Raw genomic sequence first — 22832 nt, 5'->3', positions numbered from 1 at the left:
TTTTTGAACGAAACGATTGAATAAATGATTCAGTGATTCAATCATTAACACAGTCAAATGCTTTGTTCCTGAATGAATCAGCCGTTTGAATGAATCGGTTGAATAAATGAGATATTTTTATATAAGATATTTTTACTTTTACTTGAGTATGGCTTTCAGGTACTTTATACACCACTGGCTATAAATCATCTCCATATCAGAGCTCTAGAGCTCACCTAGCAAGTCACTTCTTGTCTAGATATATGGAAGGTGCTGAAGAATCCACTTCCTGTAATTGCCAAATTAGACCCAGTTCATTTGCTTTCCTTCTCCAAGTACCTGTTGTTTGTTGTTGAGTGTTTTTGTGTGTGTGTGTGTGTGTGTGTGTGTCTCGATAAGACTTGTACACTCTAGATTAGCATAATCACAATAATTAAATCATAATTACATTTGCAATAAACACAAAGCCTCCATGCAAAACAGCATAGAAATAGCATGTTTCTAATGGGGCCAATTTCTTGTGCTGCTACCTCCAGTTTCCGTTCTGAATCTTGATAGGCTTGTTGGATAGGGACTCGATTGGGATGTTGGGTGACTGATGTTGTTTGTGTTCCTCAGATAAAATGACATATACTGTGCTATGTTTTCTTATACGCAAGGCCCTTCTCTCTTACCTCGCTCCCAGATGGGCCAGATATGACGTCTTCTCCCAGCTTTTCCATCAAAGCAAACAGAGCCAACAGCAACAGATGATCGCCAAGCAAAGCTGAATTACCATCTAAATCTGGCTTGTCTTCCAGCCCCAACTGTTTATGGAAGCGACACATGTTGTATTTAAAACCTGTCGGCTGCTTCTGCTCATTAAGCATTTGATTTGGAATTGGGTGTGAATTTTGCGGGTGGTTAGTGAATGACAGCATGTTTCCTCCTGTTTTATCGACTGTTACACTTATGTGTTCACAGTAGGTGGATCCACTGTTTTTTTTTTATTGTTTTTTTGGATTATCTTTGTCTTTTGACAAAAATATCCTTTAAATTTGGTCAATATTTTCATTTATTCAGTTTTACTCAAAATAAAATGGCATCTAATTTTACATATGCCATTCAAAAAATGTAGTTGACAATGTGCTAAATTAATCATACATGAAACCATCTTATATTAACTGTTCTTATTGTGAAAACTTAATCTCCTGAAATAATGTTACAAAAAACTATTGTCAAAATATTGTGAATTCTTTACACGCCAGTAATTTAGTTGTTATTAAAAAGCATACCACATATTTTGATGAGCAAGTTTACATGCACATGTATTTTGTCAGTTGACATTATTGGTGTCATGAACTGCACTGAGACACGAAGGTAGAGGATCCAAATGCAGTAGTTTATTGAAGGGATAATCCACAAACATAATCCAAAGGCAGGCACAGGTCATACACAAACAGGCAATCTAAAACAACGACAGAGTAAGGGGCTGAGGCAAACAGAGTAATCCAGAAAACAGGCAGAATAACAAGACCAGGAACCAAGATACGGGAGAACCAGGGTACAAGGATTAGAATTGCAGTAATGACACATAAAATACTTAGCAAAGAATGACAGTAAGAACTGGGCTTATATAGGGTGCGCTAACCATGCTAATGAGACACAGATGCAAACAATGAGTGCTGATGAGAACGGGCAGAGGATTATGAGGAATGAAGTCCTTGATAGAGTGGCAGAAGTCTAGGATGGAGTGCCCTCTAGTGGACAACCAGTGCACTCCAGCCGGTGATCGTGACATAACCCCCTCTCAAAGGATTGGCTTCCAGACACTCCAAAACAACAGAAGTTCAAGTCCAGGAGGGAGGCGGAACAGATCAGGGGGAGGGATGGTGGGCCATGCCTGGAGGGCATGGAGACTGAGGTAGACCAGGGAGCCAGGGCAGAGCAGGAGGCCAGGGCGGAGCCAGCAGAGCAGGAGACCACCAGAGTGGAGCCGGCAGAGCAGGAGACCACCAGGGCAGAGCAGGCAGAGCTGGAGACCACCAGGGTGGAGCAGAAGACCACCAGGGCAGAGCAGGTGGAGCTGAAGACCCCCACAGCAGAGCAAATGGGACCGAAGATCACCACGGTGGAGCAGAAGGCCACCACAGCAGAGCAGACAGGACTGAAGATCCCCATGATGGAGCAGAAGACCACTTCAGCGGAGCTGATGGTGCAAGGGACCACCAAGATGGCTCATGAGATGTCCACCAAAGTGGAGCTGACGAGGCAGATGACTACCAAGGTGGATCAGGCGGGACTGAAATAGAGAGCACAGAGAGGTTAACAACGGCCTCTGCGGCCGTAACAGGACAGGCAGACAGTTCAGAGACGGCTTCATTGACCGTGACAGGACAGGCGAAGAGCTCAGAGACGGCCTCCTTGGCCATGACAGGGCAGACTGTGAGTTCAAAGGCGGCCTCCTTGGCCGTGACTGGACAGACAGAGAGTCCAGGGACTGCCTTCTTGGCCGTGACAGGACAGGCAGGGAGCTCAAGGGTGAACTCTGTGGTTGAGACAGGACATGCAGGGAACTCACAGGCTGGCACCAACACAGGACTGAGCTCTAAGGCCTGAGTGTGGACTCTGGAGTGGATTCATGGACTAGAGCGGGCTCTGGATCGGAGCTTGGTGTATGGTGTATGGTGTATGGTAAATGGTGTATGGTGTCCAGGAACCAGGAACCAAGATACGGGAGAACCAAGATACAAGGATTAGAATTGCAGTAATGACAAATACAAGACTTAGCAAAGAATGAGAGTAAGAACCAGGCTTATATAGGGTGAGCTAACCATGCTAATGAGACACAGGTGCAAACAATAAGTGCTGATGAGACCGGGCAGAGGATTATGGGGAATGAAGTCCTTGATAGAGTGGCAGAAGTCTGGGATGAAGTGCCCTCTAGTGGACAACCAGTGCACTCCAGTCGGTGATCGTGACAATTGGTTATAATTGGATTATATGAAACATTATTACTGTACTGTTAATATCTTGTGGCATCATTCTGTCTTGTCATTTTCAATAACAGTACCATTTAAGTAGCCTAAATTGTTTATCATCACGATTGCATCACATTTCATTGTCTCATTAAAAGAAAATCTTTGATAACGATTAATTGTTAGTAATTTGATTGACGAGATTAACACTCTGTAGATCTTAAATGACATTCAGGTTGAAAGTAAAGTACACTCATGAATGTTCACACTGCATAGTCAAAAATAAATGTAACAATTAAGAAAACTAAGAAAACCACAGAGGTCTTTGAATGAAGCAAAATATAAAAAAAAGTTTAAACATCCATTTCTTAAAAGATATTTCCATAGTTTTAAATACTTCCTTTATACATTCACAGCCAGCGTTTTGAGATGCAAATCAACTATATAAAAAGAAAAGAGAAGAATACATGGCTGTTGTATTTGAATTCCCACTAAAATACTCAGGACTGTTTATACAACAGCCTCGACTTAAGTAAGGTCACTGCGCTCTGCAGAGAAATTCATGGAAATTATATTCAGCAGAACAATAAATGTTAGGAATGTATCACATGAATAAAACAGCTTATTTAAACATAACATAACTACACAGAGTGCTAAAAAAGTACATTAATGTTTAGCTCACGGAATGACTACATCTTTGTAATGTAGATTTGACAGGGGCTTTTATAGTGCCTCCTATACAGTGAAATAAATTACCTGTGTTTTTCTGTTTTAAATGCTGCTAAGCTATGACCAGAAGCACAAGTAACATTATCTATATGGTCATCCAAGCGGAAGTGCACAGATTGTCTGGCCTGTATTCACTCAGCTGTGAATTTACTCTCTGTGCTAGACTGCGACGAGCAGTGATCTACTTCTGACTGCCAGCAAGGGACACTGGTGTTAGTTGACACAAGGACTGTATCTCAGTAATTATAAGGTTTTGAGTCAAATTCTTGTGTTCTCTAAAATAGTTTTATATGTTGGTTTCAAGACTGTCTTAAATAAAAATAAAAAAATGTCTTAAAAGCCCGATTTTCTATATAGTGTGACAACATACCCCACTATTAGTCAAGGTATGTTAAATGAACTGCATTTTGTTTTTCTCCTGAGCAAAAACGGTAGATTTGTTTATTAACTTTTTGTAGCCAAATCATTTACTGGAGTAAACAGTGTGATGACTAGCCCAGTTGTCCCTTATATTACATTCAGTTGTATTATATGTATATTCAACTTTAATATTCCTCAAAAATTCCGGTTCTGACTGGATTACTGGTGGATTATTGTGATGCTTTCATCAGCTGTTTGAACTCTCATTTTGACGGCACCCACATTCACTGCATGCTTAATTTTTTTATCTGTTCTGATAAACAAACAAACCTACATCTTGGATGGACTAAAGAGTGAGTACACTTTTAGTAAATTTTAATTTATGGGTGAACTATCCTTTTAACTCAAAGTATTAAACTTATATTCTTTTTTTTTTTGTTTGTTTTTGGGAACTTTATACATTTAAAAGAATTTAAGATAAAAGTGTTACTTGCATTGATAAAATGTTCAAAATATGAATACACTGTTCTGTTTGCATACTGAATTGTGATGACACAATTTCTTGCATAATGACAGCAAACCTCTGATGCAGCATTTCATTTACACAGAATCAAAGCCTAACAGCGCACTTAAAATTTTAGATGGATAGTTCGCCACAAAAAAACACCCTCAAGTTCTTACGAAGGTATTTTGAAGAATTCTGGGAAATAAACAGTTGACGGTAGCCAGTGACTTACATATTATAGAAAAAAATTATAATAAAAATATGGAAGTCAATGCCTACCAGCAATTGTTTGGTTACCCACATTTGTCAAAATATCTTCTTTTGTGTTCAACTGAAGAAAGAAACTCGTACAGGTTTGGAACAACTTGAAGGTGAGTAAGTGATGACAGAATTTTCATTTTTGGGTGAACTCTTCCTAACACTATTCTTTTGCTGCCTTGCAAGCACCAATTTTTGGAATTAAACCCACATGTGACAGACACTTTGTATCACTTAAGGTGACAGAAAGGACCAACAATTAGAGACAACCTATTTATTTGGTTTCAAATTACCATGGCAACACAGCTCACAAGCTCACAATTAGCCATTGTTGACCACTTTTTAATTTAGATTTTTTTTAAGTACATTGAGTCTTTAAAACGCTTATTTTCTTTACTCGAAATGGAGCAAAAGCAGTCTTGCATCATTGTGCTAATCTCAAGTTACCTTACAAATCTGACACAAAAACAGATTGTGTGTTGGAACTTGTATTTATTTATGTATTCATTAAGCTCATGTATTCTTAAGGCTGCAAAACAGCTGCGTCCTGTCACGTTTAGGACAAAAGATACACTGTTTAAGAAAAACCATCATATACAGTTGCTTACTAGTACAAAAGGTTGCAAACAGAGAAATATGCAAAGCACACAACAGATCTGCTACTGTATGTGTTACAGCTGAACAGAATCTGATGGCAATTCTACATCACATTCAGTTTGATAGCGGACTATTTATTCATTTAAACACATCATGGTTCCTCTCTTTGACATTACAACATGTTAAAACCATAAATACTATTTATTAGTAATGAGTCCCAATCATTATTGTGCTTGTATTTCAAATAGGGCAAAATAATCTCTCAGTGGAGGTTCCCCTGCTACGAAATTCTCTTCTGTTCAGTCCACACAATGCCCCATCCGCGCCGGTTTCTGTGTAACAGTACTCTTGGGGTCATACAGGATAATGGCAGCCCGGGAAATTTCCAATGAAAGGTTTTCAGGAACAGACGACAAGGGCTCTGGAGTGCGAGAGCCCAGACCTGACTAACGCATCCCATTCTGACCATCACTGGACGTTCATCTAAAATCTGAAATATGTTTTTTGGGTTTATTGCGAACAGGAAGGTGAAAAGTGATTGTTTTGTATATCTATTATAAGTGCAGTCATAATAAAATTACATCTAACTTTGTGCCTCATACATAGCAGAGCATGGTAACAAAATGTATACAAATAGAAAGATAAAATTAAGTCCCATGTGTCAAACAATATGATGATGTGCAAATAATTTCCAGACAATCACACAATTCTCATCACAGTCTCATAACAGTTTCATGTCACTGCTGTTAGTCAAAATGACATCTCGACTTTTCCCCAAAACAACATCTGTTATAAATCAATAGGCACAATAGTAACTGAAACTTCTGCCACTAAACCAATTCACGCCGCATTTTCTTGCTGATTTTGTTCGTCGTTTCTAGACCCAGCTAGTCTCCAACAGTGGCGCTATGTACAGTACATCCATAATAGAAGAGAAGGTCCTTGGCTCGGTACATCCATACTGATGAGTTCTGAGGATTACGCTCAAGAGGTTAAAGGTCACCGCTCTGGGGTTCCGGGTTCCGGGTTTCACGACCTGAGTTGCGGCCTAGTCTGGGGAAGCGGCTGGAGGCTTTGGATCGGGCAGTTTTGGCACCACTCTCATTAGCTGACGGGTTGTCCCTGTTAGAGAACAAACGCAAACATCGGTAAACCCCCTGGGCGCTTTGCTCTTTCTTCTCCTACCTGACTCCAGGTGTTCATTTGTGTTGTAATACCTTTGGAAAACAGATAGTTCCCACCAGGCACCTAAATGCTTAAACGGAGCAGGAAACCACGGTTCGGAGATGTTCTCTGTGCATTTACAATAACTAAATGCTACTGTGTGTCAGAGTCCCCATTGCAGGTAAATAATCAATGAAACAAGCTCTTTGCAATAACATTCCTTCCTTACATCCTCACAGACCGCACACTGACATCACCCGTAACTCAAGGCTAACAAACTGAAACTGAAAGATGCCTGCGAGTTGAGCATCGAGCGGAAAGCCCCCGAGGCTGAATGTGTGTCAGAGACAGTGTGTGAGTCCTGAGGGAGGGCTGTATAGACATCAGCTGCAGTTGAGGGTTAGACACTATACATACACAGCTGCGGCTCACCGTACAGAGACAACTCCAGCCTGGATACCATGACAAGTATGCCACTCATGAGCTGGAGGAGTCTAGGAGCCAGTGGTGGTCCTGGCTCCCAAACTACATATAAATATAAATAAACAATGTAAATAATGAAACTATGTACTGCACATACTGTGCTGTAGACCTCTGTGTGCTAGCTATAAAATAAGATAATGATTAACTAAAAACATTTAAAGATAAAATAATATAATTAAATACAAATTTAAATAAAAGAGTAAAAATTTTATTAAATTAAAAAGTTCCATGTTTTTTTTATAAACCAATTAAAATTGCAAATAACTATTAGTAACAGGGCCACATTTGAATTTGAAACTTGACTAAATTAACATTCAATAGAGTGCTTCAGGGATGACGTATTTTTGTCTGCCAAAACCAGGTAACAAGTTAGCATTTCAGCACTTCCTGTTCCATCGTCCTGAAAGTCAATGTGTTTTTTGAATGTATTTTCAGTTAAATGCCTGAAATAAGGCCACAATTTCAAGATATTTTCATGTTTTATTTTAAAACAAAAACAGAAAAAAAGCTTTTAATTGTCTTGAAAAAAGTTCTAAATGCTAAATGAGACTACAGAGGTTGTTGGACATCAAACATCATCATGCCAAACAGGTAAACTCATTCATTTATAGCCTATGGTTAGATTTTTACTTCTGCCGACTGTATTTATGCTTCAAAATTCATAAAAGTTGTGTTCATTTGTGAAGATCATAATGTATAAAGCGAGTAAGAATTGTAAACTTTTCTTTGATCACAGAGTTTATTTTCTGCAATCCAAACGGCAATGGGAAAAATCAGTCTTCTTGTCGAGGTAACCAGGGTGATGCTACTCTAACTTCTGGGTTGGTCTAAAAATGACATCATCACTGTAGCACTATATAGATGAGGAGTGTTTTTTTTCTATTTTATTCTACAGCATCTTATTTAATTTACCTTATTTTTATGGTGCCGATGGTGAGCAGAAAAACTAAAAGAGGGCGGAAAAGCAGGAAGGTGCACAAGAAAAAAATACACATTGGGTCACAATTAAAGGTGTCAGGTGGGAAGGAGGGCAGTTGCAATGCCATGAGACTGCCATAGATGAGTGACAGAGAAGTGGTGTGTGTCTGAGAGCTGTGTGTGCCTGTATCAGCATTGTCCAGAATTCAGCGCTGCACAAAGAATCATGGTTTTTGTGTGATTGTGGCAAAAGGAAAAAGCCAAGGCATCACAAACTTTGGACATATGGGATGGAAAGGGTGTGACTGCATTCAATCTAATTCACACAGTGATGGTGTGTGCTTTATATGCATGTGTAAAGTGAGTGCCAGACATTTTAGGAGTATAGAACCACAGAGAAGAGCAAATAAATGGTTTTGTCAAACTGAATGCACCTACATTTGCACAAAAACTTGTGTGGATTTACAATGGATTTCTGCTAAAATTACTCATAAAATTTGATCTGATCTTCAACCAAGTCACAATAACAGACACCACAGTCTGCTTAAACATGTTTTCAGGTAAAAATGGAACAGGTTAATCAGGGCTTGACATTAACACTTGTCTGCTTTACAAGTGGATTTTGTGTGGCAAGTGAAAGAGAATTTTCCTTGCCCGACCGGACAAGTAACATGTTTAAAATGTCAATAACAAACAATAACTAGGGCAGCACCGAAACTTTGGCGAGAATGATTTTGAGTGTGATCTTGTGGCACACAACAGCCACGATAGTGTTGTATAACTGATGTAGGCCTATTGGTTTTATTTCATTTTTCCTTTTTTTAAGTTGAAATATTCCCAAACAAATGGCTGCAATATAACAAAGAGTGAAAAATTTAAGGGGGTCTGAATACTTTCCGTACCCACTGTATATCATGAATATCTTGATGTGTAAGTAAATGAATTTTGCATTTATAACAAGCCCTGGGTTAATGACTAACTTAATTGGAGTCAACCGGAGTCAGAGCTATCAGAGCTTAATAAAATAAAATAAAAAATCTAATTGAATAATTATAATATGTTTAATATTAATATTGACTTTTTAATAAAATAAAATCCAATTGTATAAATCCATAGAAAACGCACAGATTTTTTTTTCTTGAAAATGTAGGTGCATCAGAAGAGAAAACCAATTACTTGCTCTGTGCTGTGGTTCTATATTACTAATGTCTGGCACTCACTTTGCATAAAACAACATAACTGTGTGAATTTGACTGGATACAGTCACACTCTTTCTATCCCACAAGGCATCAAATTTTATGACCAATTTATGCAAAAATATGGTTCACATACTTTTTCCTGCAACTGGATAATCTTAAAGGGGGGAGGAAAACATGAATTTCCTTCTCTGTTCTCAAAAAGGACCAAAAACAAGAGTTTCAAAGTACCTTTGTGAGGGTATGATGGAACAGCCACTTATGAAGCCGTTGGTCTGAAAGCAGGCTAATCTAGCTGTACTGATTACATATAACTAATAACGTTCAAGAGGTTTCAAAGGAAATGAAATTTGAACAGTAAGCCAGAAGTGTGGTTATGCAACACACAACACACCATGATCGGCTTTTCCTCTGCTGTATTGCTGCTGTCAGATTGGCATAGGGCTGGGAGAGAAAAGAATGAAGTGCTGAGCAGCTTTCAATCAGGCTGGAGCAGCAGGGAAGAAGCTGGATGCAGGTAAGTGGGGTGCTGTGATGCCCCCCACCAGTAAATCTATCCATCTCTCCATCCATCCATTCTCAGCTCCTCACAAAGCAACACACACACACACTCTCTCTCTCACGCAGATACTATTGAATGGGTCCATGCAGCAGGAGGCTGATCTGCAGTCTAAACAGTAGCCGCTGAAAGTGTCCACGTGTTACATAACCTCTAAGAACAGAGATTCAGCTCTTCATTTAGCCATGGAACAAGCCCTCCTTATCTGTCTATCCCCTGCACCTCTGCTGGAGAGGCTTCTTGTTATGGATTTAGGTGGATAACATCTATGAGGCAAATTTTGAAATGACTCAACCACATTGAAACTGAATCGAGCCTTACTGGACATGGCCCCTCTCAATTGGGAAAACACTGGGATAGTCAATACTTCTCTGTGTGAGACTAGAAGCAATGTTCAATCAACCTCTTCCCTTAGATTTTTGGGCCAAGTGGATTTTAAACAATACAAAATAAATAAATAATCTATCTAAAAATATTATATGTATACTGTATATGCATATATCTATATCTATATCTGTATCTATCTATCTATCTATCTATCTATCTATCTCTATACACAGACACACACAATAATACACAAAATTATATGTACACTAATGTTTTTTTTTTAAAGAAACTAAACTTTTAACTACATACACACACTCACACAATAACCTGATTGTACCTGTATCCTAAACTTCAAGTTGCTAAAAAGTGTTTTTGTCTTTGGTCATGTCTAATATTGCCTAGAGCACCAAGTGAGTCAAGACTGCCACTAGAGCCCCATCAAACCAAAACGATGACCCAGGGTGAGACCACCTTTGCTGGAAACTCTTTGAAGCAGCCCTGCACTGTAAAGATGTATAGACTTCAAGTGTCTTCCATTTCAAAGCTGAAGTCTCTCAAAGTCTAAAAACGTTTTTTGTTTCACAGAAACCTTCTCACAAGAAAGTCTTTTAAAAGACCTTCGTCATTCGCACTCAAAAGTGACAGTGACAGTCAGGAGATGCCAGGAACGGGCACACAAGAGCTGTTTTAACATGAAAGGATTCCCTAGTTGGCAAAGCGAGCTCACTATAACCTCTGTGTGACAGCTTTCCACTCTGTCTGTTTGCCAGGAGGCGGCTTTTTTGGCATGGAACGAATATGTAATCACTATGTGTTTAAAATGACTGTGAGCAGCTACTCCAGGTCTGAGTGCCGCTTCCAGACCACAAGAACAGAACTGTTAATCACATAAATCACACTGTTTATTATTGAGAATAAACACATTTCCTAGACAGCATGTTCAGAAACATAACTGGTGAACGGTGAACTGTATCTACACAAAGGAAATCCAATCCACATAGAGTTAGTTCTCCCCAACTAAAAAGTAGATGGACTCATCTGTCCTTAGCACTCAAATTATCTCCAGTCATGCCAAGCAAAGAGCCATTATCTTCTCACAATGTGCCAAGGGTCTCTTTTAATTCAATCAGATTTGATGTGAGGGTAATTTATTTATTTTTTATTAATTTCCTGTATGTAATCGTGTCACACTGCCAGACCCAGTGCTAACAATAAACCAATGAGATGCAGCATGTGAAAGGAAATCTGACCTGATAAATCAATGAGCCAATCAGAACAGACAATTGGCCGGTAAAATGCAGGATGTGAGTGGTCCTGTGAGCAAATCAAATTTCCTGTAAAAGAACAGCTGTGAGATGATTGTTGACGCAATTTGTTCTGTGTAAAATGGGCAGTGTGGGATTTCAGTGAAGAAACGCATGTCATATTCACAAACCATTGTAATCTAGCTTAACCAGGTGCTGAAACAGAGCCATGGGTATTTAAAATAAAGTCACTGTCATTCTTTTCAGCACAAACACACCTGTCTATGCAAATAAGGCTTTAGGAAGTTTGTAATAGTGAGCGCTATATGCTTGCCATAATTAACGGTGTGCTATTGCCGCCCATTGAAAGCAGGCGGTAAATAGGGTTTATTAAAAAGTCATGTTTGTGTATATTTTCTACTCATCATGGCAGTAGTAATTCATCAAATGATGATCAAATAATGGAGAACAGCATTATAATGGGGCATATATCCAGACAGCATGCAGTCGAGTACACTTTCTGCATTTTAAAAAGCCAATTGTAATGGTCTAATGATACCGGTATAGTCCTAGAAAAGCGGTGGTTCTCAACAAGAGGGTCACAGAATGATTATTTATAACAGGACAATAAGCATCAAAATAAGCTAAAACAAGTAAAATTCATGATACTTCGTCTTTTATTTCTTCCTCTCAACAACTATTTTTTTTTCTTTGAAGAATCAGGGTTCTTGTGTATTTATGAGGTAGCCTAATTTTAAAGTGCAATTTCTAGACTTCAAAAAGAAATCTGAATCGATAAAATAAAACTCTCTGGGCATTTTTTATAATGAATATACTTTTTTTTTCAAGCCACACCAAGCTCCAAAATATTTCACTAGGTAGAAATTGTGAGTAAAAAAAATAATATATATATTTAAAAATCCTTATCCAGTAACTCACAAATAAGTGGAAAAAGTACTATAAATTCAGTTTAAAAAGAGTGGGAACCTTGAAAAACATTCCACTCATAAAACTTCTGAAATGCTTACATTTAGTTTACAGACACAAGGAGTGTCTGGCCTTCAGATGTTGTTGTGGACATAGGGTTGAGAACCACTGCACTGAAATATACCAGATTACATCTTCTGCATCTTTCACAACCAAACACTGAGATGCAAAACACAAAAATTGTGAATTTTAGCATGCAAACTGCGTTCAATACAAACTTTTCACAGCCTTATTTGCATAATTCCTCCTTTAGTGAATCATGTGAAGCACAAATGGCAAATGTGAATGTGGCACTATAAGTGGATGCAATTCATTCTTGGCGAATTCCCCTTGTGTGTCATTTCTGTATTCAGCATGCATTTGTGGCATTTGAAAGTTTGATTGCATTGGCCTACTTGAGTGACAACTCAACATGGCATGTATCATCCATCGAGGCACTTAAATACAGTGTCATATAGAGACCATGGAGCTGAATTACACAAAGTTGATGTTTATTGCATGTGAATTATTGTGTCAGTGTGTGTATGTACTCACTGGCAGAAAGGCAGCAACTGCAGTAAAGTTTCCTTTGTGGGCTGGGCAGTGAATTCAGGCAGTGTCTGGATCAGTTTATTCATCACCATACGCAGGTATGACTGCAGCTGTTTCCTCCTCTCCTCTACAAACTTTGCATCCTACAAATTGAAACAAATACATAATTCAAGTGTCTTAAATGGATAGTTCAGCTATAAAATTATCATTGTTCACTTCCCCTCATGTCATTCCAACCCTTGTGAAAAAGTTGAAACTTTAAATCATTGTTTTAATAATCTTCAGTCATGCTTCAAAGAAGTCCTGTACACTTATTTTGATGTGGTTGCAAAGTACTTGATCATTTAAACTAGTGTTATTTTATATTACATTTAAAGTGAATATATTTTACATCTACTAAATTTCGATTTAATCATTAGAAAGGTGTAATTACAAATATATTTAAACGTATAACATACAAGTTTCAATAGAAATTACATTAAAGTATATTTTAGTTCATCATAAAATCAACCTGCTTTGTCAGTACATCCGACAGTACACTTTAACCATATTTCAGACAATAGAATTAATTATGAAATTACATATAAAAATTTACTTAAGTCCTACTAAAGTGGGTCAAAAAGCACTAAGTTCAATTAATTGCATTAAATAAGAATTGCCATATTTGAATATCGCCCAAAATACCATATTTGAATATGCAAACTTAAAAGAGTTTTGAGAGCTTTGGTATAAATGAAGATTATGAGACTCAAATATGGGTCTATATATAACATAAAGCTATTGTATGACTTCAGAAGATAATCATATTATATATGCACAGTTTGTACACACACACACACACACACATATATATATATATATATATATATATATATATATGTATATACTCTGCTAAATTTATCCATGATTACATAGTTCATCCAAACATGATAATATCCCTCTAAAAACCTGTTTCATCAGGACTTGCTTTGAATTTACAGCATCAAATCATCAGCATCACGACTGTACCCAGCATATCACGCTGATGGATAACCAGATCAAAGTCAGCGCTGTGGCGGGGGGGACATCAAAAGCAAATGAGATAGAACAAGGGACAGCGGGAGAAAGATTGAAATGTTATTAATGTCCCCTTGATGGCTGATTAATTGGCCTTGATACTCCAGTTCTTGCATCTGTACGCATGTGACATCAGTCATGTCTCACGTGCTGAGGGGAAGTGGACTACTCTAAATGCTCTGGCGTCACCCACTTCATCAGAGGGCAACGGCTCAATCACCCAACAATAATAAAGAGCGTTAGGAAGTGTGTGAGTGTTTGCATGCCATCTAAACCACTGCCACCCTGCATTTCAGCATCAGTGTGTCATCAGGGCATGGAGTTCTAATAGTGATCTATCTCCAACAGGCATGAAAAGGCATAAAAGTTGATTATGATATGGGATATGTGGAGGAGATCACCGCTGTCAGATTAGCTTACCCATGAGGGCTGTGCCTACCAGAGCTAATTTAATGCTCCAGCCCACGTCATGTCAGAACTCTCTTTAAAGGTGAGAACCATGACACCAAGTACAAATATTTGCTCTTTGTGCACTTTACAACAATAACATAAAGTAATATTCACTATAAAGTATATTAGAGGGTCTTCAAAACCCCTTAGTGGGGACAGAGACGAAGCAGGGACGCCCTGTTTCATAATGTATTAAAATTGAGAGTTGTAGGGTTTAGGCCTGACCTATAAAAACATAAATATAGTACCAAATATATGTATTTGCATACTTGATGCTCACATTGCAAAAACATTAAAATAATCACATCTAATAGGAAAACTACATCTAATAGGATAAACTGGCTCAAATATGATAGCGTTTCCTTGAATAGAACTTGTTTGATATGACAGGCAAAAGAAACCAAAAGCCTTTGGTTTTCTTAGGAAAAGGCTTATTTCTAACATATTCCTAGTTTGAGGATGTATTATGCTACTAATTGGATTCTATCAGGATAACAAGATAGTAAAACACCTTTTTTACTGAGGGACCATTAAGGGCAAAACACCTAGATAAACAAGCCAAGCACATGCACGAACAGCATTATGGCAAGTGCATCTAATAACTGATGTTTTAAGCTGTTTATGCATAGAGCATAAGTAGGACCTTCAGACAAGCTGTTAACACAAACACCCGCCTGCAATTCACACAAACAACTCGTGACAAAACCAACAAAGCACTTAGCGATCTCTTAAGAAACAAGAGTGTTTCTCTGCAAATTATTTTCTCAGGCTTCTGTCTTTGGGCCAGTTTTGTTTCTTTCCTTAAACGACAGGCTCCTCTCCAAATTCCTCAAAGCACAGTTCTGCTGATCGTCTGTGTCTGACAGCGACAGGCAGTGAGACTGAGAAAAACACTGCCAGACGCTGCTATTATAGCCAGTAAAGACTTGCTGGAGTGCTTCTCCATCTTCACAGGCTATTGTCTGGACCAGGAGTTGGCTTTAGCCAGCTGGTGCTACACAATGAGTTGTGTTTGTGTTCGCTTTTGTCCAATCACACGTGCAGCATGTATGGACATGTGTGCAGATCTGAATGAAGAAGACACGTCGTCAAAATGACAAAGTGTGAGGGTGATTCAAGCTGGTACAGTGAAGAGCAGCACAACCCATCATACTCTCCGAGAATTAAACCGTTATGACTGAAAGAGGTGATTTATCACGCTGACCGTCCCACTGAAGGTTGCTGTAAAAGTGGTTGTAACATTGCTTTTCGAATAGGGAAATAACCTCATTCATCCTAAAAATAAAAACTGATGGTACATATTTACTCTAGTTTATCATCTTCCGTAGCCACTGCCCGCAACTGCCTGACAAATTGGATTTACTTTACCAAACCACATCAAGCCGATCAATCATTCTAGGCATATCTGCAGTAACTAATCAGGCATGATGTGAGAAGTTATTTACAATTATGCACTTGCCTGATGGTTTTATCCAAAATGATTTACAAAGCATTCAGGATATAATCCTGTGACTCAAACTTTTGATGCAGTCGTTGCAAAAGCCATGTTACAAAACCAGGGTTGTGCAAAATTCAGAATTGAACTGAATTGGCCAGGGGAGAAGAGATCCTCCACTGAGCCTGGTTTCTCCCAAGGCTTTCTTCTCCATTTCTATCACCTGATGAAATTTGGATTACTTGTGACTGTTTCTTTTGCCTAGCTTAGTTAGAGTTTAATATTCATTTAATATTCAGTAATATTATCGATTTACTGCACCGGCACTATTGGATGAGAACTAGGGATGTAACGATTCACTCAACTCACGATTCGATTCGATTCGATTCACGATTTTGAATTCACGATTCGATTCACGGTTTTTTTTTTTACAAAATGAGATTTAAGACAAATTATAAATTAAATGTGTCCTTTTATTATTGCTTGGACAAAATACTGCATGTTTCTTTGTGAACTTGAAATATAACGCTATAATAATATACTAATATAGCACTTGTAAATTATTACTCTTTTGTTGGTTTTGATTGCTTCTATTGTCCTCATTTGTAAGTCACTTTGGATAAAAGCATTTGCTAAATATCAAAACTGTAATATAAAGTAATGTAAAACCGATTTGAATCGTCACATATTTGAATCGATTTTCAATCGGCTCGTGTTTAATCGTTACATCCCTAATGAGAACCAAACTTGAACTGAATTGAGTTAAATAATAACAGTATTGTCTTCCGTAGAGCTGCTTTATAGCTCGAATTTGTTCAGAACTGACACATTTTGCAACATCAACTCTGTTATTGAACCAAACTGAATCAACATTGAACTGACTTGAGTTGAATAACGATACTACTGTCTACAGTTGAGCTCCTATTCACGGAATTAAACTTGTTTGAACATATTTACATATTTAACTGACTGAAACTGACTGGAACTGAATAATGACACTGTCTTGTTAGAGCTACTTTACAGCAGAACATCTATTTAAAGTTTGCATCACCGATTATGCTACTTTCCTGTTTAATCCTGTTAAGCTGCTTTGAAACAATCTCTATTGAATAAAGTGCTACAAAAATAAAGATGACTTGGCATCCTACAAGAAGATGATCTGGAATTTATTGAATTTAACAATGTTCTTTCACCCTGGAACACAAAAGCAAATGTATTAAAGGGAAAATTAGACAATGGAACACACTTATTGTACTTTATCAGAAGAGACAATTGGATAATCAGTACTTGTATGGTTGAAGAAGCAGAAAAGGTCTGAAGATAGAAGACCAACAAAGACAAAGAATGAGTGTAAACATTTGTTAGCTATGAACAAATTTGATTCAGCTCGGTACAGGATACACCAGTTGGGAAGATCTGATGATGGAGAAAATCCTGAGTAGTGTTGCCTCTTTTTTGTTGGAGAGTTAAGGGAATTATTATGTAGACTGCGATTGTAGAGACGATCATACTGATCACTGTCTTTATCATTCTCTCTGTCCGCAAGGCCTATAAAGCCTTTAAGCCTTTTAAACTTATTTTCGAAAGCCTTCAAACAAGGCTTTGTGAAGCCAATATTCAAATTTTGTCTTTACAAACTTTACTTTCTAGTTAAAAATGACATGTCCTTGAACTTCAATTTATTTTAATTCGACTTTCTTACATTCACATTCAAATTGCAGTTCTGCATTTTGTGTGCTACCTCATTTCAAATTCAATTCAAATTTAGGAATTGAACTGGAATTCACAAAACATTTTCAATGCAATTCTGAATGGTGCACAATCCTTTACACATTAATGCAACGACAAGCAATTTGTCTGACTGCACTGAACACTAAACTCGTCACAGCTGGCCATTAAAATTTTTTTTACTGCTTTTTTTTTATCTGTCCTATCAGGATTGTTTAGAATATGGTCTAACAGTATAAGGTACTTCACAAATGCAGTATCACACAATGACACCTTTTCATTAAGAAAGTTTTCATAAGAACCAAGCAAGTTATGAGAGATCACATGTGTTTCCTGTGTGTTCTCTGCACATGTTTGGCACAAGAAAAAACTGGCACACGCATCAGCCATGTTGCATATGCATACAAAATACAGGAGTCATAATTTATTCACTTTGACTGGTGAAAGCAGAAATGGCAAACACTGCATTAATGAGAACAGGGCAGATCCTCCCGGGGCTGTCATCTTTAATGCAAAGATAATGTGGAGTTAAATTAAAGCTGCACCCAAGAACCCGAAGAGATAACAGACTGTCTTCTATTTCTACACCTCCCTCAACCCTTTTTTAAGCCAAATGGTGGGAAATCAATAATGTATGATGCAGGTAGCCGGTCCCACAATGACCATGTGTTATGAACCATAAAGAATCTTCCAGACTCTTGCACTCAAGAAAATATGGATACTAATGTCTCAAACCAGGTGTTGGGAAAGGCCAATGATGAGAACAAATGGGTCAGTAAATGTACAAGAACCTGCAGAGAGTCAGTGAATAATTCAGCACACAGCAGAAGGTAGGTCAGAAGAGGAAGTCTCAACCTCCACTCAAAGTCTTGTGCTAGAAACAGAGTCAAATGATTAAATGAATAGTTCACCCAAAAATAAAATTCGATCCAACTAATGTTCATTTTTTTGCCCTTGTGTTGTTTCAAACCCAAATGCAGTCATTTTTCTTATATGTATATAATAAAATATGTAATTAAAATATAATACAATATAATATAATGTAATGTAATATAATATAATATAAATTAGGGCTGTCAAGCGATTACAGTTTTTAATCTAATAATGTAATGTGCCAATGAGGAATAGCACTGAAGAGACATTACAAAAATGTGTTTACAAAAATATCTTAATTCAGCATTTCATAAATGTTTAAAAAAAAAAAAAAAAAAAAAGAACTTGACTGAAAAAAAAAAACTAATTTCAATAATCCCCTGCCTGTCCCCACCAATTACAGAAGTCTAGAATCACCACTGAATGTCACATTTGCAATCATGCAGATATTCAGGAAAAAAACTACACTCTTGCTTGTGTGTGATATTTCTAAACTATATCATATAATAAAACATCAGACAAAAACCCATACAGGGGCATTTTTCAGCCTCATATCCTGAATTTTAGAGGCATATAACTGCATTCTAAAAGGCTACATCATGCAGTCAGTCATTGTCCTGCATTATGTTCATCAGCAAATGTATAATGCAGTGTGTAATGACATACAGGTCTGGGGGTGGGACAGGGTGCGCTTAATGTGTTCATGATTTTAACTTATTTTTCCATAATTAATCATACCAAATTAACACATTAAATCGACAGCCCTACTCAAAATAAATTAAAAAATATATATATATATTATACCACAAGGTACAGGTGCATCTCAATAAATTAGAATGTCGTGGAATTTGTTAAATGTGAGCCAAAATCATCACAATTAAAAGAACCAAAGTCTTAAACTACTTCAGTCTGTGCGCATTGAATTTATTTAATACACGAGTTTCACAATTTGAGTTGAATTACTGAAATAAATGAACTTTTCCACGACATTCTAATTTATTGAGATGCACCTGTATACATTTTATCTTCAATACAGATTTTTTTTGCCATCCAGACCCTTTGTCATACTGTTTTTGCATCCTGTGTAATAGGGAAGAAAGCATATTCGGACACGGGCTGTGCAACATCTAAGTATTCCCTCAAACTACCTCTGAATCTCTGCTCTCTTTCTGGCCTGTGGCTATGTAGTACAGTATCATGTCTCTCTACATCTGTGCAACCCAGCTGCAGTGAAGATCGCACTGTATGCACCAAAGCGTGAAAAAAAAACATGAACATTTGCTAATTTTAATCATGGTAAATGTGGGTCACAGGGATGGTCAAAGGTCTGTAATTGTTCCCCCTGGAGACAAGAGATGTGATGAACAATATGAGTAAAATGTGAGTGCACAGATAATCTAGATAAAGGTTATTCATTCGTAATGTGACGTTTGCAAGGTCCTCTAAGAAAGAGTGCAACTAGAGTTCCCAGCTTTGCCCTTTTATAGAACTCATTATTCTAATAAGATTAATATTCACAATCAGTGTTAGATTCATTCATTGACCACATTTACATACATTTTTTAATTGTTGATTAAAGTCCATATTCGCATTAAACCTTTAATTGGAAAAGAGGTTTACATGTTCACTAGTGTATAGCTACTTTATATTTCTGCATACACGGACAACATTGCATTTTAAATAAACTAAGACATGCACTCTTTCCATGCTATTAATCTTTTCTACGTCTCTAGCCACTTATTACACCACATTTGAATAATTTATTCAAACAAATCATTTACATTCATATCCGCAACAATAGGATAAATTGAAAAGATTTTTTGTTTTTGTTTTTTGGACATAGAAGCCTTCTATGTCCAACAAGGCTGCATCTATATGATCAAATGTACAGTAAAACAGTAATATTGAGAAATATTATTATAATTTTAAATAGATACTCCAGTCTCAGTGTCACATGATCCTTCAGAAATCATACTAATATGCTGATTTGGTGCATATTAATATGATGAAAGAGATGCATATTAGTAAGATGATGATACTGTCACTTTTGATTATTGACTATTGACAAAAATTATTACACTGTACTGTAAAAGTACTGTACTGTACATTCTGAGACACTGACATAATGCATAATAGGAATATGACTCATTTTGTACTCATTTTGGAATATCATAGTGCATGTCAAATGTGGTCTCCATTTTCTTTTTTCATTCATTCAGTCGGTTCAATAAGTTCTCACTTATCCACACTTGCAAATAAAGTCGGTGCACCCTGGCGTGCCAGTACATTAGCACAAAAAAAGGTTCTCTCATATTTTTCTTGTACATGTGTCTGTATATGAACATTTTTACATCAGTTTCTGCACTGATAAATTGCAATCTCCTTGCTTGCAAGTTTGGGGTGGTATGGTGTAGTGGTAACATGTTAAGGCAGTGAAGTTAAAGATTGTAGATTTTAATACCGTAAGTGGCAATCAATGAACTAACGCCACTGTGCCCTTGAGCAAAGCATATAAGAGATATTGTCCCTGTGACAAGTGTACTGTAATAACTGTACCTTTAGATTAAAGCATTGGCTTAATAACTACTATTGTTGTAGAAATCACCTCCGCCAATTTCTGACAAGGAGTTTTTAAATGGCAATGAGTCATAATAGCAGAATAAATAAATGGTTCAATTACACAGTCTATAGTGCCGTGTTCTTAATACACAGAGCTGGGTTAATAAACGTGTTACAAGGAAGTATATTATGCTCCAAACATCAATATATGCCTTTACTACAAAACACCCAGGAAAAAGTGATACATCTCTACACTTATCTGTCTGCATATGTGGGTAAAGCGTGTAGCATCTGCGTAGAATCATGCATGATCTTTGGGGTTTCCATCGGCCCTATGAACTTTGTGCACCCTGTGTACATTTCTCCATTGGACACATATCCTCTCCTCATTGGCAAAGACCTGCTAGATCGCTTTGAGCCATTGCTAGATTTTAAACAACTGAAAATCTGGGCTCAAGTGCGAGAACCTCTGCCTCCTCAGTCACCAAGACCACCCCAGACAGACTGTCAGGTCACAAAGGTAGCGGGAAATCTCGCCGCCAGCCGCGGGAACGTCTCGGCCCAAGAGCAAAGTTCAAGGTCGCTGCTCTGTACTTTCCAGTTAGCCAAAGACTCTGACACATACGGCCCCCACGTTAAGGGGGGCTTACAACTGAATGATGTCACAACAACAGACCCCATACTAGCACAGTGGGCAGACAATTCCGCCATCAGCCTCTCACAGTTCAATGCTCTCAAACAGCACACAACGAACATTCCTTTTGCTAACAAGCGCACACGATTCCCCTTGAATCCCTGCCCATCAGCTATGGTGACTGCCAAGGGCACCTGTGCCCTGAACTTGAGGTGGAATGACAGGTGTCTAACCCATTACTTCCTGGTCCTTCCAGACACACAGACTGAGATCGTAGAAGCAGAAAGGCCCCAACTAATGCCACCTACCTGCCACAGGTATTTTGACGAGAATGTCTGCCAAGGCATGCCCACAACCTACGTCGATGGATGTTCCTACAACCACGAGGGCATCCTAAAGGCAGGTGCTGGTGTTCTCTGGCTAAATAAATTACTGCTAGCACTGCATAAAGAAGGACAGTTATTCTTCCTTGGCCAGGAAAATAATCGTTCCTTGAATTGATAAATGATTATATTGTCTGCTCGGTGGACGGACAGATCAAATAATTGTAATATTGATTCTGCTACAGTTAATTCGAAGATATAATCTAAATATTTATTATTAATCATAACCAGTTATAATTAGTCATAAATATTTCCCTTTTTTGAGTTGAAAAACCCTACAGCGAGCAGGTATTACACACTGGCATTGTCCTGTTTTGCTGTGAGGCTATCAGCTGAGAGCAGTGACAGTGAGCACGGTGCCTGGAGAGGATGTGCACATTATCTCTGTACTCACACCCTCTAAACAGCCAATCCCCAGACCGCAACAGGCCTCAGATAGACTCACCAAATCCCTCCATCAGCCTCTCAACCTATGAGTGGATGAAATAAACCTACCGCACAAGCACACACACATGAAACAACAGTCACTTGGACGAACACTCAAATGAGCAATCTGGAACCAAACACAGATGCACTTATACAAGACTTATACAAGAATACTAAAACTCTAGTGAGGGGCGTAGAGAAAGCTACTAATATATTAAAGGGGTCATATGATGCTATTTTAAAGATCATTATTTTGTGTATTTGGTGTAACAGAATATGTTGACATGCTTTAATGTTCAAAAAACACATTATTTTTCAAATACTGTACATTATTGTAGGTCCTCTATGCCCCGCCTCTCTCAAACGCTTCGTTTTCTACAAAGTCCCTCCTTCCGACAAGCGCAGTCTGCTCTGATTGGCCAGCTGAACCAGTGCATTGTGATTGGCCGAACACCACAACCACGCGTCAAAAATGAAACCCCCCTTACCATAAT

At 37.9% G+C, this 22832-nt stretch overlaps 1 protein-coding gene across 1 annotated transcript in view; it reads right to left on the bottom strand.

The window, feature by feature from the left end:
* Positions 1 to 5267: 5267 nt before the first annotated feature.
* Positions 5268 to 22832, bottom strand: part of snx29 (sorting nexin 29) — a 122745-nt gene continuing 105180 nt past the window's right edge. The window contains exons 20-21 of the mRNA XM_016542480.1: positions 12798 to 12937; positions 5268 to 6507 (exon numbers count right to left, since the gene is read on the bottom strand). Of these exons, the coding sequence (XP_016397966.1) occupies positions 6378 to 6507; positions 12798 to 12937 (270 nt within the window). The 3' untranslated portion in view covers positions 5268 to 6377. The remainder of the gene's footprint in view (positions 6508 to 12797; positions 12938 to 22832) is intronic.

Source organism: Sinocyclocheilus rhinocerous, unplaced genomic scaffold, assembly GCF_001515625.1.
Source record: "Sinocyclocheilus rhinocerous isolate Xijiao unplaced genomic scaffold, SAMN03320098_v1.1 scaffold1390, whole genome shotgun sequence".
In the NCBI taxonomy this organism is placed as follows: Eukaryota; Metazoa; Chordata; class Actinopteri; order Cypriniformes; family Cyprinidae; genus Sinocyclocheilus; species Sinocyclocheilus rhinocerous.
Note: the sequence above shows the minus strand (reverse complement) of the source record. Positions and strands in the feature narration are given on the sequence as shown.